Here is a 19,366-nt window from a genome sequence, read left to right on the forward strand (position 1 = left end):
GACCTTCGAGTGTCAAAATTGACTACAAAGTGTAATCATTAAAGTCAGTCTCGTTCAATACAGAGATTTGGAAGACGATTAAGGAAAAAAATGTAAGTCATGGAGTTAAAGGCGTATTTCCCATTGTAAATTTGGTTTGACTTTTGGATATCCCTATCAGTAAATTACACAATATACACTACCGGTCAAAAGTTTTAGAACATCTACTCACTCAAAGTTTTTTCTTTATTTTTACTATTTTCTACAGTGTAGAATAATAGTGAAGACATCAAAACTATGAAATAACACATATGGAATCATGTAGTAACCACAAATGTGTTAAACAAATCAAAATATATTTTATATTTTAGATTCTTCAAATTGCCACCCTTTGCCTTGATGCCAGCTTTGCACACTCTTGGCATTCTCTCAACCAGCTTCACCTGGAATGATTTTATTGAAGGAGTTCCCACATATGCTGAGCACTTGTTGGCTGCCTTTCCTTCACTCTGCGTTCCGACTCATCCCAAACCATCTCAATTTGGTTGAGGTCGGGGGATTGTGGAGGCCAGGTCATCTGATGCAGCACTCCATCATTCTCCTTCTTGGTAAAATAGCTCTTACACAGCCTGGAGGTGTGTTGGGTCATTGTCCTGTTGAACATTAATGATAGTCCCACTAAGCCCAAACCAGATGGGATGGCATATTGCTGTAGAATGCCTTGAATTCTAAAAAAGTCACAGACAGTGTCACCAACAAAGCACCCACACACCATAACACCTCCTCCATGCCTTACAGTGGGAAATACACATGCAGAGATCATCTGTTCACCCACACCTCGTCTCACAAAGACACGGCAGTTGGAACCAAACATTTTCAATTTGGCCTCCAGACCAAAGGACAGATTTCCACCGGTCTAATGTCCATTGCTCGTGTTTCTTGGCCCAAGCAAGTCTCATCTTCTTATTGGTGTCCTTTAGTAGTGGTTTATTTGCAGCAATTCGACCATGAAGGCCTGATTCACACAGTCTCCTCTGAACAGTTGATGTTGAGATGTGTCTGTTACTTCAACTCTGAAGTATTTATTTGGGCTGCAATTTCTGAGGCTGGTAACTCTAATGAACTTATCCTCTGCAGCAGAGGTATCTCTGGGTTTTCCATTCCTGTGGCGGTCCTCATGAGAGCCAGTTTCATCATAGCGCTTGATGGTTTTTGAGACTGCACTTGAAGAAACTTTCAAAGTTCTTGAAATGTTCTGTATTTATTGACCTTCATGTCTTAAAGTAATGATGAGCTGTCGTTTCTCTCTGCTTATTTGAGCTGTTCTTGCCATAATAAAGTATTTTACCAAATAGGGCTATTTTCTGTATACCCCCTCCCAAACCATGTCACAACACAACTGATTGTGTCAAACGCATTAAGAAGGAAAGAAATTCCACAAATTAAGGCACACCTGTTATTTGAAATGCATTACAGGTGATTAACTCATGAAGCTGGTTGAGAGAATGCCAAGAGTGTGCAAAGCTGTTAGCCACCCTTTGCCTTGATATTTGAAGGATCTCCAATATAAAATATATTTAGCTTTGTTTAACACTGTTTTGGTTGCTACATGATTCCATATGTGTTATTTGATCGTTTTGATGGCTTCACTATTATTCTACAATGTTCTTAAAACATTTGACCGGTGGTGTACATGGGACAATATTTGAACATTTCAATAGCTCCAAATGTCAATGACTTAAAAAACAGTCAACTGATTATAAATCGTAGAAATTCATATTGAAATATTGAAAGCATTTAATGAGAACTTAAACATGACATTTACATTGTGTAATTTATTGATGATCTCTAATTATCCCGTGACATAGGCTATCCAGTCAAACCACTTTTTCAACGGTCGCACACCAGCCGGCTGAAGCTAATTGGCGAAAAAAAGTTGGCTAGCACTAGCTAGCTTAGGCTAATTCCAGACACAATACCTGGTTAGACTGTTTCAAGTTATCTAGAAGAGTGAGTGACTGTAACTGTGTACTGTTTTGGCAGAGTAAATGTACTAACACTTCCCACATGCAAACCACACCCACAAGACAACTCTCATTTGTCTTCAGTCTAGGCAGCTGCATTTCTTAATGAGCAAGCAAAAATACAGAGAACAAATCAGTAGGTCCATCCTTCGTTTATGGGTTGAAATAGGGTGGAATAGGGTTGGTATACATGTTAATGTTTACAAAACTCCTCCATGTTGGTTCTGGTGGCGCGTATACCTTTTTTCTGAACCAGTGGTGCCAAGGGCCCGGCTCGTGGTCTGTTTTCTCTTACTTGTGGGTGGAAAACAGGAATGGAAGAAGCTCAAAAGAAAAAAATTCTAATGCACTGTTGTTGGTCTGTTTTTTTCAAGAATGTATTTTTTTCCTTTTTTTTGTCTCGCGAGCCAGGGGTTCATGCCAGTTCACAGTCCCTATTCATTGAGTTTTACCATTTATGTATCAAAACATCCATCTTTTAAAAGTAAATTTATATTTTCTAGACAATTATTCATTTGGCAAGTTCCCTTGTGAATCATACATCTAAACTTGCCTCTTCAAAGGTAAATTAAATCTACTTCTTATTTTTTAGAAAGGGCGCATGATGATAGGTAATTAGAGAGCAAGGCAGCTTGTAGTCATTATATTTTGTTACAGGAAGGACACGCAGGTTGTTTTTGGTGTATGCAAGTTGTTTTGTTAGATAGGTTGTAGCAAAATCATCTAATAGCAGATGTCTGTAATGTTTCGTTTTACATTTACATTTACATTTAAGTCATTTAGCAGACGCTCTTATCCAGAGCGACTTACAAATTGGTGCATTCACCTTATGACATCCAGTGGAACAGTCACTTTTTCTTCTATTACAAACAAATTTCCTAACAGGTAAACTCATGAGTCATAAGGTACATGTCTTTTGAAAAAAGTCATGTTCATTAGTCACCAAACTGAAGAAATCTGACTGAAAATGGGAGGGAATAACTGTCCAAATAAGAAACACCCATTTTAGTTTTCTTTTGGGGGGTAAATTTTGTGGTATCCAATTGTTAGTAGTTACTATCTTGTCTCATCGCTACAACTCCCGTACGGGCTCGGGGGAGACTAAGGTTGAAAGCCATGCGTCCTCTGAAACACAACCCAACCAGGCTGCACTGCTTCTTAACACAGTGAGCATCCAACCCGGAAGCCAGCCGCACCAATGTGTCAGAGGAAGCACTGTGCACCTGGCGACCTGGTTAGCGTGCACTGCACCCAGCCCGCCACAGGAGTCGCTGGTGTGCAAGAATATCCCTACCGGCCAAGCCCTCCCTAACCCAGACGATGCTAGGCCAATTGTGCGTCGCCTCACGGAACTCCCGGTTGGCCTGCTGCGACAGAGCCTGGGTGCGGACCCAGAGTCTCTGGTGGCACAGCGCCACCCAGGAGGCCCCCATTTTAGTTTTCTGATGCAAAATATTTTAAAATGTGAACATGACCAAGATTTGATAGTAGTCTCGAAACAGAGGTGTCCCGTGGTTCTCCATATTACAGTACCAGTCAAAAGTTTGGACACACCTACTCATTCCAGGGTTTTTCTTTATTTTTTACTATCTTCTACATTGTAGAATAATAGTGAAAACATAAAAACTATGAAATAATACACATGGAATCATGTTGTAAACAAAAGAAAGTGTTAAACAAATCAAAATATATTTTATATTTGAGATCCTTCAAAGTAGCCACCCTTGAATTGATGACAGCTTTGCACACTCTTGGCATTCTCTCAACCAGCTTCATGAGGTAGTCACCTGGAATACATTTCAATTAACAGGTATGCCTTGTTAAAAGTGGATTTGGGGATATTCTTTCCTTCTTAATGCATTTGTGCCAATCAGTTGTGTTGTGACAAGGTAGGGGGGTATACAGAAGATGGCCCTATTTGGTAAAAGACAGTACATATTCTGGCAAGAACAGTTCAAATAAGCAAAGAGAAACAACAGTACATCATTACTTTAAGACATGAAGGTCAGTAAATACGGAACATTTCAAGAACTTTGAACGTTTCTTCACGTGCAGTTGCAAAAACCATCAAGCACTATGATGAAACTGGCTCTCATGAGGACCGCCACAGGAAAGGAAGACCCAGAGTAACCTCAGCAGCAGAGGATAAGTTCATTAGAGTTACCAGCCTTAGAAATTGCAGCCCAAATAAATACTTCACAGAGTTCAAGTAACAGATGCATCCGAACATCAACTGTTCAGAGCAGACTGTGAATCGGGCCTTCATGGTCGAATTGCTGCAAAGAAACCACTTCTAACGGACACCATTGGAAAGAAAATACTTGCTTGGGCCAAGAAACATGAGAAATGGACATTAGACCGGAGATAATCTGTCCTTTGGTCTGATGAGTCCAAATTTGAGATATTTGTTTCTATCTGCCGTGTCTTTGTGAGACACAGAGTAGGTGAACGAATGATCTCTGCATGTGTGGTTCCCACCGTGAAGCATGGAGGAGGTGTGATGGTTTGGGGGTGCTTTGCTGGTGACACTGTTGATTTATTTAGAATTCAAGGCACACTTAACTAGCTTGGCTACCACAGCATTCTGCAGCGATATGCCATCCTATCTGGTTTGCGCTTAGTGGGACTATCATTTGTTTTTCAACAGGACAATGACCCAACACACCTCCAAGTTGTGTAAGGGCTATTTGACCAAGAAGGAGAGTGATGGAGTGCTGCATCAGATGACCTGGCCTCTACTATGAAGAATCTCAAATATAAAATATGTTTTGATTTGTTTAACACTTTTTTTGCCTACTATATGATTCCATATGTGTTATTTCATAGTTTTGATGTCTTCACTATTGTTATACAATGTAGAAAATAGTAAAATAAAGAAAAACCCTGGAATTAGTAGGTATGTCCAAACTTTTGACTGGTACTGTACATATTGAGGCATAAGAAGCACTTATTGCTTTCTTTTGAACAGTGTTTGCCTCCTCTTTAACCCTAGTATTTTATAGACCTGATATCAAATCAAAATCAAATCAAATCAAATTTTATTTGTCACATACACATGGTTAGCAGATGTTAATGCGAGTGTAGCGAAATGCTTGTGCTTCTAGTTCCGACAATGCAGTGATAACCAACAAGTAATCTAACTAACAATTCCAAAACTGCCATTGAGAGGAAGATGAGATAGCATACAGATTTACACAGCTCCTCCTGGAGGAGTTGTAACTGTCCAGATGCCTTCGCAGCTGGGAAGCTTATTGTCGATCAGCAGAAGAAGTTTCAGGTTGGAATAAGTGGGGCTGGTATTTGTGATACTCCTCATTCCAGCAACATGGACCGAAATAGGGGCCTGTTCAATAAAACAATAGTTATTACCCCACATTGCGTTGTTTATACATGTAGCTACCTGAAATCACAAAACAAGATGCATAATGAGGATCTACCTGAACATATTGGCCTCAGTGTAACTTTGTAATATAGTGCGACATTGAGCGTACCTTGCTTCAAGACATGTATTTGCAATAGCCTGACAAACATTTGTATATGTACTGTATGTGAACATTAACACAGGGCAATAACCTCCGAGCATGTATGTCTGCTAGGTACTCAGGAAGCAGGTTTGGGAAAATAGTCAAATTTGGAATAAAACAACAAAAGTTCTGGCTCACTCTAATCCCCACATTTTTGTTAATGTTTTACTGTCACTTGAAATTAACTTAACCTTAGTCGTTATTGTTTCAATGTTGTCCACTGAATCCCGAAAGGCCACTGTGCATGCTGGTTAGTCTCCTCCACCTCCTTCTCAAGCCTCTCCGTGGCTAACCTGCTGTTATTACCCAGTCAGCCCCATCCATTTAGGACATATCGAAATCCCCAAGATGTCTTGTTAGCCACATTTGTTTTACTTTTACAAATGTAGACCTAATGTATTTTCTCCAAACATCACTAAAGTCAAATTTAGCTGTCAAGAGCCTAAAGTAATAATTGAGGTTAGGGCATTAAAATCCCAACGAGGATTCTTCCCTTTAGCTCATTTCGAATTCCTGGCAAGACTCCAGCCGACTAGACATTCTTTATTTTAGTTGTTTATGGGAAAGGTGTCTAGTGTTTTGTGACTGGATATTCCAATCCAGAGATGTAAGGATTACATCTGTGACCTTCGCTTAGCGTGCCTCTGTTTCTACACTCTGATTTTGGCAGAGAAAATGTTATTATTTCAGAATAAGATAATGATGCTAATGAAAAAGGTGGGCTAGGAGAAGGGTTGGGATGAGAAAGGGGGGCTCTTGATAGTCCTCTAAGGTGTCTGTTTTTCATTCTCCTGGGCCCATAATTACCCTCAATTTAAAGTAGTTGTTTGTTTGACTGGAGAAGCTGAGTTTAACGAGGCAAAGTTGCGTGGAGACCTCTGGAAATCCACTGACGTGCTCTCTACTCTTGGCCAGTACCCGGCCACCCGGTTTCCAAAAAATATAGCCGTGGTATGCATATGCTTTTCAGACATTGGTGTTATTCATGCAGAATCCCCCCAAAGAGTCTCTCCCCATTGTTTTATCACTAATAAATCTCTCATAGGAGATATAAATCAGGCTACATTCTTGTCCTCCCCCAAGGAAAAGAGGATCCTTTCGTGCAGCAGAAAGGCTTCACATTTTTAAACATACTTTGCTGTTTTTGTATAGTAATACTGCATTATTCTGTATTAACATGGAAGCTTGAAGCCAGAACAATGAACAGTGATGTGTTATGCTGTCAGTTAATGCAACGTGTACATGTATACTATGTTAACACAATGAATATGAACTCAACTAAGTGCGCTTTAATTTTCTCATTCTCTCCTCTCTTTGACTCTTCCCCCCCCCCCCTTTCCTTTCAGAATGTAAAATAGAGAATTGTGAGGAGTGTTTCAATCGAAATTTTTGCACAAAATGTAAGGAGGGCTTATATTCACACAGAGGGCGATGCTACCCCAGCTGCCCTGAAGGCCTCAGCACCACCAACGGGACCATGGAGTGTGTAGGTGAGTGACCTCTGACCTCTCTTCCTTTCACAGCTTCACTCACAGCTGACACTGAACTGGATTATGAACTATGCATTTAAGGGCATGTTGCCTTTTGGCACATATTAGCTTTTGAATAAGATGGCTAAAATGTTAGTTCACAATCTCAATGGCTCAGAGAATATTACTGTAAGTCCCACACTACCCATACCTTGAGTATTAAGCATATTTGACTCATTTTCTATTTTTATTTAACCTTTATTTAACTAGGCAAGTCAGTTAAGAACAAATTCTTATTTTCAATGATGGCCTAGGAACAATGGATAAACTGCCCTGTTCAGATTTATACCTTGTCAGCTCAGGGATTCGACCTTGCAACCTTTCGGTTACTAGCCCAACACTCTAACCACTAGGCTACCCTGTGTTGAGAGCCTGTCACAAAGTCTTAAATGTTTCTCAGGTGCATATTTGACCCCATAATGTACCCCGTTCACCCTAACCCATCACACATGGTATACTAAATACCCTTCAGCTATCAGCAGCCAAGTATGTTCTGCCTGTCGGATGAATATCGCATGCCATATGAGAGTTCAGTTCAAGACTTCATTGACATGGAGAAGCTGTGTGCTGTTGAGCTCTCGTCCTCTGTTCTTTTTCTTCTTTCTCTTTCTGCTGTTTCTCAATCACCAGTGAGCGCGCTGAACTTCGAAGGGAGGCCTGCTGGATGATAAGGAAATTTGATTGATTTCTTTCAAAATTATTTCTGTCACAAGTAAGCAAATAGAGCACCAATGACATTACTCTGCAAGGCTAGTGCTAGCTGGATGCCCCAGGCCACTTGAATCTTCAGAGAGGAGCTCTCAACCCCCAGGGTGACATTCTGGCATTGCCCCTGCACTCCATAAAGTGCTCAATCCAGCTGCTCTTGTCATATATTCTCTAATTTCCCTGCCATTGTTTTTGGCAGTATGAAGTTTGCTTGCTTCACCCCCTCCCACACCCCAGCCTTTCACAAAAAATTCAAAATATTTTCCTAGAAACGGTAGAAATTCATTTAAGCTTAACCAGCACTTCCAGAGATGCAACCTCTCTTATCGTCACTCAGTGCCTGGGCTTACCTCCACTGTACCCGCACCCCACCATACCCCTGTCTGCACATTATGCCCTGAATCCATTCTACCACGCCCAGAAATCTGCTCCTTTTATTCTCTGTGCCGAACGCACTAGATGAACAGTTTTGATAGCCTTTAGCCGTACCCTCATCCTACTCCTCCTCTGTTCCTTGGGTGATGTGGAGGTTAACCCAGGCTTTCCATGTCCCCAGTCACTCTCATTTGTTGACATCTGTAATTGAAAAGCCTTGGTTTCATGCATGTCAACATCAGAAGCCTCCTCCCTAAGTTTGTTTTACTCACTGCTTTAGCACACTCCGCCAACCCTGATGTCCTTGCCGTGTCTGAATCTTGGCTTAGGAAGGCCACCAAAAATTCTGAGATTTCCATACCCAACTACAACATTTTCCGTCAAGATAGAACTGCCAAAGGAGGAGGAGTTGCAATCTACTGCAGAGATGGTCTGCAAAGTTCTGTCATACTTTCCAGGTCTATGCCCAAACAGTTTGAACTTTAACTTGAAAAACTAATCTCTCCAGAAATAAGTCTCTCACTGTTGCCGCCAGTTATAGAACCCCCTCAGCTCCCAGCTGTGCCCTGGACACCATATGTGAATTCATTGCCTCTGTCGTGTATTTGGCTATGCCGGATTAAGTAATATGACATGCTATTCTATAAAATAATTTCTCCGTAATTACTATTACCTGATTGAGCTAATCATGTAAATGTAATTAAGTAGAGAGTCGAGCACCACAAAATAATATTTATAGAGCTGTTATCTTCCGAATAAACTCTTCAAGACCTTGTAATATTTTACATCAATAGTAGTCAACATTAATCGTCACCTTAATTCAGTCTCATCTGACAGTTAATAATTCTTAGTTATCTGCACCTACCCTGGCTAACAAGTTGAATCAGCAATACAAAAGTGGGTTTAATTGTTTATTTACTAAGTACCTATCTAATCACACAGAATTACACATACACATATTTAAACCATAACTTGATTACAAATTACATCATAAAGGAAAATGTCCCTAGCGGGCGGAACAGATATGACCGCTGGTTACACAAAAGAAAAGGGCTGGGCTTGAGTGAAAGAGCAGGAAGACTGAGGGACATAGGGAGAAGCTGTGCTATCGTAAATACAGTCTCTTATGCATTCTAAATTACCGCCCATTTGGAAAAGGAAAATGCAATAATTATTTACTCTGAGCTGCTCTTCGGTAGGTTGGTGGTAGATGGAAGGCCGTGTTGCCAAACCGAGTCCTTTGAAGAATGTATCTGCTTTTCAATTGGATACGTTGTAATAATGTCGTTGGGTGATAGATGGGATACTCTGTCTGTTCCTTCCTAACCCTTGTTGCATCTGCTGTTGCTAACTCAACGGATAGGAGGTATCACTTCTGTAGTGAATAAGAGTTCATACCATTCGCAACCAAAGCTCACGCTGATGTTGGCTTCGTTCTGTAGATATTATCTGAACCATTCTGACATAGGACCGTCGTCTTACATCCTTGGAACAGGAAGTTATATTGTCGTCAAGGGCTTATATAGGAAGGGAGAGGAGGGCGCGTTTGAAAAGTTTTATAGCCCATGTCCCTTCACAGGGGCGGGCCACTGATTGAGCAGCACTATCTTATGAAAATCCAAATCTCACATCTTAGAAGCTAAAATCACATTTCATCCCATCACAAATAATTTCATATTCAAACATTTAAATTGAACAACAATTCCATGTGAATCTGATAACTCTGATGTGTTTGTGATGTGATTGTCCACTGTAGAGTTTATGTCATCTTATCATTGATGAGAATGTCTCAGATGACAACCGAACTGACATCATATTCATTAAGTACCACCGCATATGTTCAATTGTTCGGATTACCAGAATATAGTTCATTTCCCCCCACCTTCTGATGTTCCCAGAATCTCTATGTTAACCAAGGTTTTTGCAAATGTAACATCTGTAGGGTAGAAAGAGGAAAAAGGGGGGAAGAAGTATTTATGACTGTCATAAACCTACCCCCCAGGCCAACGTCATGACACCCCTCATTTATCTTCAGAGTACGTTCTGTTAGGTGACCTAAACTGGGATATGCTTAACACCCCAGCAGTCCTACAATCTAAGCTAGATGCCCTCCATCTCACACAAATCATCAAGTAACCCATCAGGTACAACCCTAAATCCGTAAACATGGGTACCCTTATAGATTTCATCCTGACCAACATGCCCTCCAAATACACCTCTGCTGTTTTCAATCAGGATCTCAGCGATCACTGCCTCATTGCCTGCATCTGCTATGGGTCCGCGGTCAAACGACCAACCCTCATCATTGTCAAATGCTCCCTAAAACAATTCTGCGAGCAGGCCTTTCTAATCGACCTGGCCTGGCTCAAGGCCACGCTCAAGGTACTAAATTATATCATAACCACCATCGATAAAAAAACAGTTCTGTGCAGCCGTCTTCATCAACCTGACCAAGGCTTTCAACTCTGTCAATCACAGTATTCTCATCGACAGACTCAATAGCCTTGGTTTCTCAAATGACTGCCTCGCCTTGTTCACCAACTACTGTGCAGATAGAGTTCAGTGTGTCAAATCGGAAGACCTGTTGTCCGGGCCTCTGGCAGTCTCTATGGGGGTGCCACAGGATTCAATTCTCAGGACGACTCTTTTCTCTGTATATATCAATGATGACGCTCTTGCTGCGGGTGATTACCTGATCCACCTCTACGCAGACGACACCATTCTGTATACATCTGGCCCTTCTTTAGACACTGTGTTAACTAACCTCCAAACGAGCTTCAATGCCATACAACTCTCCTTCCGTGGCATCCAACTGCTCTTAAACGCTAGTAAAACCAAATGCATGCTTTTCAACCGTTCGCTCCCCGCACCCGCCCGCCCAACTAGCATCACATCCCTGGACGGTTCTGACCTAGAATGTGTGGATAACTACAAATACCTAGGTGTCTGGCTAGACTGTAAACTCTCCTTCCAGACTCATATTAAACATCTCCAATCCAAAATCAAATCTAGAATCGGCTTTCTATTTCACAACAAAGTCTCCTTCACTCATGCCGCCAAACTTACCCTAGTAAAACTGACTATCCTACCGATCCTCGACTTCGGCGATGTGATCTACAAAATAACTTTGTTACCAAAGCCCCTTATACCACCCACCACTGCGACCTGTATGCTCTAGTCGGCTGGCCCTTGCAACATATTCGTCGCCAGACCCACTGGCTCCAGGTCATCTATAAGTCTATGCTAGGTAAAGCTCTGCCTTATCTCAGCTCACTGGTCACGATAACAACACCCAACTGTAGCACGCACTCCAGCAGGTATATACCTCACTGGTCATCCCCAAAGCCAACAACTCCTTTGGCCTCCTTTCCTTCCAGTTCTCTGCTGCCAGTGACTGGAACGAATTGCAAAAATCGCTGAAGCTGGAGACTTATATTTCCCTCACTAACTTTAAACATCAGCTAACTGATCGCTGCAGCTGTACATAGTACATCTGTAAATAGCCCACCCAATCTACCTACCTCATCCCCATATTGTTTTTATTTACTTTCTGCTCTTTGCACACCAGTATCTCTACTTGCACATCATCATCTGCTCATTTATTACTCCAGTGTTAATCTGCTAAATTGTAATTACTTCGCTACTATGGCCTATTTATTGCCTACCTCCTCACGCCTTTTGCAGACATTGTATATAGACTTTCTTTTTCTATTTATTTTATTGACTGTACGCTTGTTTATTCCAGGTATAACTCTGTGTTGTTGTTTGTGTCGCACTGCTTTGCTCTATCTTGGCCAGGTCGCAGTTGTAAATGAGAACTTGTTCTCAACTAGTTTACCTGGTTAAATAAAGGTGAAATAAAATAAATAAAAAAGCTCAACAGCATGTCACTAGTGATAAAACAGTTGAGGTCTCTAGATAAACTGGACAGACTTGGTAACATAGAGGCTTTGGGCAAGACAAGGCCAAATTAGTGATGTCTGATTTGGGTGAGATAAGTTCCTCTGCATTATTTTCTCACTGTGAATATTTTCTCACTTTAAGACCTGTTAGACTCTAAAGCTTACTGGGTTTCACCTGGGGTTTGTTGCATATGATCTGTGTGTGCATGTAAAACTGTATTTAACTTCTGTCCTCTTTTCTATCCCACCTGTAGAATGTGAACTGGGCGAATGGAGCCCATGGGGTTCCTGTATGAAGAAGAACAAGACGTGTGGCTTTAAGAAAGGCACACAGACCAGAATGCAAGAGCTCCTTCATGCCTCCAGCACTGACACAGTCTCTGCGTCATCCCCCCAGCCATGTGCTCCACAGACTGAGAGACAGAAGTGCACAGTGCAGAAGACACCATGTGGAAAAGGAGGTGAGGACTAACACATACCTACAGTAGGAGAGTGGCAACGAGAGGAAATAGAGTGAAACAGATCATTAATATATGGATGGATAAAAGACAGGAATGAGACAGTAGATGAAAGATGACAAAACAACACAACTACAAAGTCAATAATATTGCAATTAGCACCTTTTCTGATGAAGTCATAAACTCCCAGCTCTAACCCCATGTATGACCATGACCTGGAACGTCAGAAGTGTTGGTTCAGTAAGGACACTGAGCCTCTGACTGGGGACCATGTAAACAAACACTCCTAAAGAGCCAAACAGGCAAGGTAGATGGGAGGGTGCCATGCAGGTCACTGTGTTGGACGATGATAAGAGCTGGAGTTGGACTTTTTGTTTTGAAGCTCAACGAGGTGTGAGGTTTACATGGCTCTGACATGTTTGCTCTAGCTCTTATCATTCATCTGCCATCTTGTTTCAGAGCTGGCTAATGTTGCTAAGCTAAAAATCTTCCCGGTGACACTCAATTTGATAACAGCTTAATCATGCTCTAATTAGTACTACTCCGTTGTTGTTCTTTGGCCCATAACACTTTTCTAGTAGTAGTTGGTTTTATAAGATGGAGTTTATTCAAGTAGTCGAGAAACCAAAAGGCCTCTCCTTTTGTCAGTAAGTGTTTTTATTGTATTCATTTTGTATTTTGTATTATTTTGGTACTTTTCTCCCCAATTTTGATCTTGTCTCATTGTCCCCCGGCCAAATCATTCCCTAACTCGGACGACGCTGGGCTAATTGTGTGCTGTCCTATGCGACTCCCAGCCACAGCCAGTTGTGGCACAGACCGGGAATGAACCCGGGTCTGTAGTAACGCCTCTAGCACCGCTGCGCCACTCGGGAGGCCCGGTCAGTAAGTTTCAATGAACTCTGCCTTATAAAATAAAACGGACCAGTCAAAACTTTATTGACCGGCATGGCTGGGATGCTTAGCCTTGTGATCGACCCAATAAAAAGGTAGAGAAAGGTTTGGAGTCGATTTGTAAATGTTGATTTGAAGCGAAAGGAGTTGTTTTGTAGGGCTTGGATCGGCTGACAGCGGTGGGCCCATTTGGCCACTGTTTCAATCTCCTACTTTTCCCACTGTAATTCCTGGTTTTAATCCATGTGAATATTTTATTTGGCAGCTAATTGATGTACATGTTGAATCAAAGTTGGAAGCTTCCATTTCTTTACAAGGACTTAGTGTGCAGTAAACAAGCAATATTCACAAACTTTATGAGCGGGTGGTACACTTATTGGATTTCAGGGCTGCTACTATTTTGATTAACAGCTTTCAACAAACGTCAATTTACCCATTATAAAGAATCAATGAAGAATCATGTCAGTTAAGCAATATATAACAGATGGAGTACGTAAAAATGCACACAGAAACAACATTATACAACATTCGATGTAGAAATCCTTAGAGGGAGGATATGTTCGAGCTCCTGCTTGTAATTCTTCAGGGAGGAGTGGGCTTGCTTCACACTGGACAGGACCAGGACAGCACTGTTTGAGAAATTAGAGGCAAATTTACACTGCATGACGCCTGCATCCTGGAAAGAATTTCCGTCATGGATTGAGAAGAATAATTAACAGTGAAATATTATAAACTACCACATAAATGTGTAGTGCCGAATGCCAAATTTCTAAACTTAGCGAGTGGTGTTGTGAAAGGAGGGAAAATGAGGGAAAGGGATGCCGTGTTGGAACAACAGACTGTGGTGTGTCAGGACTCAGGAGTCTGAGACGTATGATGTGACTCCAGTTGTGAAATGTTGACCGCTTGACATTGAGAGATGATAAGCATTAGCTTCAACTTGTTTTGCTTATTCTGGTGTCAGAATACACTGTTGTGAAAATCAGTAAGGATCTCCTGTCAAGGCGCATAACAAATAAATGTTGTTCTCGTGTGAATTCATTCATAGGCGATGGGTATCATGACCTTGACTGAGCCCTTTTTCATGTGCTTAAAAAAACTTGCCATGTGCTAAATTAGTGAGGTCGCGAATCCATCTGCAAGACTTGGCCGACGGGGCCGCTGTAAAAAAAACACAGGGGGCAGTGCTTGTATAACACCAGTGATTTACTGGTCTGCAGATCTCACGCTTTGTGTCGATTTGGCCAAGCTCTCCCTTTTTTCTTCCTGCAGCTTTTTTACAAATGGGCCCGCACGAAAACAGAATTTGCTAAATGCGTGATTGCCTTTGTCAGGCCATAGTTGTTTAGCTTGGATGGAGTGGAGTTTCAATCATGGCTGTCATAAATTGATGGAGTCCCCCTCGGTCCATTAGTGGGCTTGTCACGGGTCTAATTAAGTCCTTACGCAGTGAGAGAATCAACCCAGGTCCTGCTGTACACACTCACACAAACAGCCCTTACTGTAACTCCCCAGGTTCACTGACTATAGGACATTACTCTAAACAGGAACAAATGTCTTCCAAATTCAAATGGTATCCATTTTGTTTTCATTAGCGGGAGAAATGAATCTCCCAGAAATTGTTTATTTACTCAAGGCAGGCAACACATGCATACTTTACAAAGCTAGTAATCAAGTCTTGTCAACACTCCCCTAAGAAATGTGACACAGCCCCCAATGTCAGGAGCCAACTGGCCAATAGGGCCCTACAGTGACAGATGCTTTAATGACTTTGGCCCCGTGTGTCTCAAGAAAAGTAACATCAACTACTTCTAGTTAGTGGACTACTGTATTGGGTCTGCCTCTGCCTGTTTTCTACCGAACAAAGGGAAAGAAACTGCACACCTGTGCTCCTGCCAGGTCCTTGTTAAATAAATGATAGGAATGCTTATTGAAACTCATTTAGTTTCAGGGTTCTCTTTATTCAAAATATGCGCCATTAAATACGTAAGTGTTTGCAGGTCTACTGCCAAATGGAGATTTTCATTGGTTTATACTGAGATGGAGCATATTTGAGTAATATCAAGGCTTTTTGTCTTTGCGTACTTTCAAATACATTCAAATAACAAACAAATTACTTAGAAAACAAGCTAACAAAGCATGTGGTGCAGAATGGAGAAAATAGTCGTAGGCCTATTACAACAGTTATATAATTAAGCAATACGGTCCGAGGAGGTGTGGTATATGGCCAATTTACCACGGCTAATATACGGTCTGATATACCATGGCAGTCAATCAGCATTCAAGGCTCGATGCATTGCGTCGTGCATAAGAACAGCCCTTAGCTGTGGTATATTGGCCATATACCACACACCCTCATGCCTTATTGCTTAATTATACAACTGTTGTTCTATCCCTAAATGCTCATTGGCTGACAGTCATGGTATATCAGACCGTATACCACGGGTATGACAAAACATGTATTTTTTCTACTCTAATTACATCGGTAGACAGTTTCTAATAGCAATAAGGCACCTCTGGATTTGTGGTATATCGCCAATATACCACAGCTAAGGGCTGTGTCCAGGCAGTCTGTGTTGCGTCGTGCATAAGAACAACCCGTAGCCGTGGTATATTGGCCATATACCATACCCCCTCTGGCCTTATTGTTTAAATATAATATTATATTATTAAAGCAAACAAACAAGAATGCTCCATGAGCCTCCTGTTGTCAAACAGTTAGCCTTAGCGAATGTTGTCCAGCCCCCTTAGTGAGTGTTTTGAGTCTCTGTTTCTAGGGAACATGGAGACTCAACACACAAGTTCATAGCAAACATCCCTCAGCCTAACTGCCCAGTTTCCTCTCATCGTGGGAGTACTCATCAGCCCAGTATAAACAACCACTGTCTGACACCTGACACAAACATCCATTCCCGTTTATGTGCGTGAAAGGTTGTTTACACCCACGCCTGATCGAACACACGAGCAAGCCATACACATACACACAGATATACACCCACACACGCTGTCATTAGAGCTCCAACATGTTAACCTCATTGTGGCTTAGCGGTGTAGTGGCGTAGCTTAATTTACATCAACAATGTCAAGAGGATGTCAATGAGTGCTCGCATGTTGAACAATCTGTAGCTGTATGTACAGGACATGAAGGACTCTTGCACTCCACTTCAACCGTGTTGATTTACTTTCATTCCTCCATTTTATCCTCTCCTGAACTGTTTGTCCATCCCGAGTTCCTGGAAAGCAACTCTTAATGGATGTTTGTATTTAGGGAGCAATTATACACTTAAACTGTGTGCCAGGTGGATGTCCAGACAACAGCCTACAGCGAGAGTGAGAGATAGAGGAGGGGGAAGACGAGGGTGCGGGGGAGGTGGAGTGGAGAGGGAAGGCAGACGTTAAGAAAGGAGCTCACCTCGACCGGCTCCCAACTGTTTACATGAACTATTATGTTCCATCAGCCGTTGTCTCTGCGAGTGTTAAGACGTGTCCGGCTCGGAGTCACACTCCTCACAAAGGCTTGATTACTGTTTTCCGGCCTGTCGTTATGGCACTGCTGTGTGTTTCCTGTCAGCCCAATGCAGCACTGTGTTGCGTCATGGTGGCATTTATGAAAGGCTCTAGATCCTGAGCTGCATATCTGGGGCTTAGTGGCAATTGGCCGGTATTTAAAGGGCCTGATAGGAAAGCTAGGAACCGGGGTATCCACACAATGCCACCTTTTATTGAACTGTTGTGAATGTGGGCTAATGGGTTAATGTCAAGGTCTACCAAGCTCATTCGGACTCTACTGTACTTAAAACACACACCATCAAAGCCCTATTTATAAAAGCTGAGACCAACTACCCTGTTATTTTGGTGTCGTCGTCGTGTTATAATGCATTTCAATTTGTTTTATATATGTTTTTCTATCCAGGTGGGAATAAGAATAAGGGCGAGCGACGAGACCAGCAGAGGAGGCGAGACAAAGAAAACGTCCGAGGCCATGGCAAAGAGGGTGGCGAAGAGGGTGGCAAGAAGGGTGGCAAAGAGGGAGGAAAAGAAGGAAGCAGAGAGGGGGGAAAAGGAGGAAGAGAGGGTGGCAAGGGAGGCGGCAGGAGGAAAAAGGGCCAAAACCAGGCCACCTCCACGCCCAGCCTTCCCCCTAGCACTGTAGCCTAGGCCTTACTCACGTTGGGACTTAGCGGGGACAAGGAGGGACAAAAACAAGGCGACTAGGCAACACCCACCTGCATTGGCCATTATTAAGAGACAGACAGTGGACAGAGGAGACAATATCAAACTGATGAAGAAAAGGATTAATGCTGCTATGCATTCTAGAAGATGCTCTAAGAGAACTGGAGGATTGCTGCAATAAATGAGGATCAGGACTTGGACTTATCAGACTTGGAGGGAAGAGGGTGAATGTGCAATGTGGAGGGTTCCACTGTAAGCCTTGCAGTAGGGTCAACATGTTTCATTTCACCGCTCCCAGGTTTATCATGGAGTTGGCAGATGGAGATCCCAGTGGCTGAACAGTGGAAGACACTGAATATGAATATGAGAATTTCAAGATGGAGTCTTCACAATGATCAAGGATCTCTAGAATCCATTAGAATCCCTGATTTGCTTTTCAAAATCAATTGTTCATTGTTGACGACTCATGTTTTGTGAATGGTAGCAAGTAGATATTTCTAAGGAGATGTTGTTGTAAGTGATATAGAGAAAATGAACAGTATTAAGATTCTTTATTTTAATTATATTTTATGATTAAATAAAAGAAAGGCACTGGAACAAATGTGTGGTTTTGAAGGAAAACATATTTTAATGATATTTTTGGTTTGTAGAGAATCTACTCCAAAACAAACCAGCAACAATATAGAGAAGATTTATACAGCTTTAGTTCAAATCCTGATCTGGTGTTAGACAAAGGTTACCCACATAATAGCTTAGTTCTTAATTTCAAATAGAATAATGTTTTGCTATCTTCAGCATAAAAGGTTTAGGATTGAAAACTGTGTGTTGTATATGTGTGTTGTGAGTATGTGTGCGTGTGTCTGTGTGTGCATTCGTGCCAGTCTGTAATGTTACAGAATTTCAGCAAAATGTTTTTGTGAAGTAGTGGTAACACAAGTGTATGTATATTTGTGTGGCTATATTGTATGTGTTTCTGTACATAAGCTTAATGTGTGTGTGTACGTATCAATCTGGTAGAATGGGAAATGTTATATAAACTCAGCAAAAAAAGAAACGTCCCTTTTTCAGGACCCTGTCTTTCAAAGATAATTAGTAAAAATACAAATAACTTCACAGACCTTCATTGTAAAGGGTTTAAACACTTTTCCCATGCTTGTTCAATGAACCATACACAATTAATGAACATGCACCTGTGGAACGGTTGTTAAAGACACTAGGCAATTAAGGTCTTAGTTATGAAAACTTAGGACACTAAAGAGGCCTTTCTACTGACTCTGACAAACATCAAAAGAATGATGCCCAGGGTCCCAGTTCATCTGCGTGAATGTGCCTTAGGCATGCTGCAAGGAGGCATGAGGACTGCAAATGTGGCCAGGGCAATAAATTGCAATGTCCGTACTCTGAGACGCCTAAGCCAGCGCTACATGGAGACGGGACGGACAGCTGATTGTCTTGGCAGTAGCAGACCATGTGTAACAACACCTGCACATGATTGGTACATCCGAACATCACACCTGCGGGACAGGTACAGGATGACAACAACTGCCCGAGTTACACCAGGGTCGCACAGTCCCTCCATTAGTGCTCAGACTGTCCGCAATGGGCTGAAAGAGGCTGGACTGAGGGCTTGTAGGCCTGTTGTAAGGCAGGTCCTCACCAGACATCACCGGCAACAACGTCGCCTATGGGCACAAACCCACCGTTGCTGTACCAGACAGGACTGGCAAAAAGTGCTCTTCTCTGACAAGTTGTGGTTTTGTCTCACCCGGGGTGAGGGTCCGATTCACATTTATTGTTGAA

The 19,366-nt window shown here is 42.0% G+C and overlaps 1 protein-coding gene across 3 annotated transcripts in view; it reads left to right on the forward strand.

Moving 5' to 3' along the window:
• LOC123996317 (R-spondin-1-like) overlaps positions 1 to 19,119 on the forward strand; it is a 35,610-nt gene extending 16,491 nt beyond the window's left edge. For all 3 annotated transcript variants that reach the window (XM_046299667.1, XM_046299665.1, XM_046299666.1), the window contains 3 exons: positions 6,874 to 7,017; positions 12,296 to 12,502; positions 17,307 to 19,119. In XM_046299667.1, the coding sequence (XP_046155623.1) occupies positions 6,874 to 7,017; positions 12,296 to 12,502; positions 17,307 to 17,551 (596 nt within the window). In that variant the 3' untranslated portion in view covers positions 17,552 to 19,119. The remainder of the gene's footprint in view (positions 1 to 6,873; positions 7,018 to 12,295; positions 12,503 to 17,306) is intronic.
• Positions 19,120 to 19,366: the final 247 nt, after the last annotated feature.

Source organism: Oncorhynchus gorbuscha, linkage group LG15 (genome assembly GCF_021184085.1).
Source record: "Oncorhynchus gorbuscha isolate QuinsamMale2020 ecotype Even-year linkage group LG15, OgorEven_v1.0, whole genome shotgun sequence".
In the NCBI taxonomy this organism is placed as follows: Eukaryota; Metazoa; Chordata; class Actinopteri; order Salmoniformes; family Salmonidae; genus Oncorhynchus; species Oncorhynchus gorbuscha.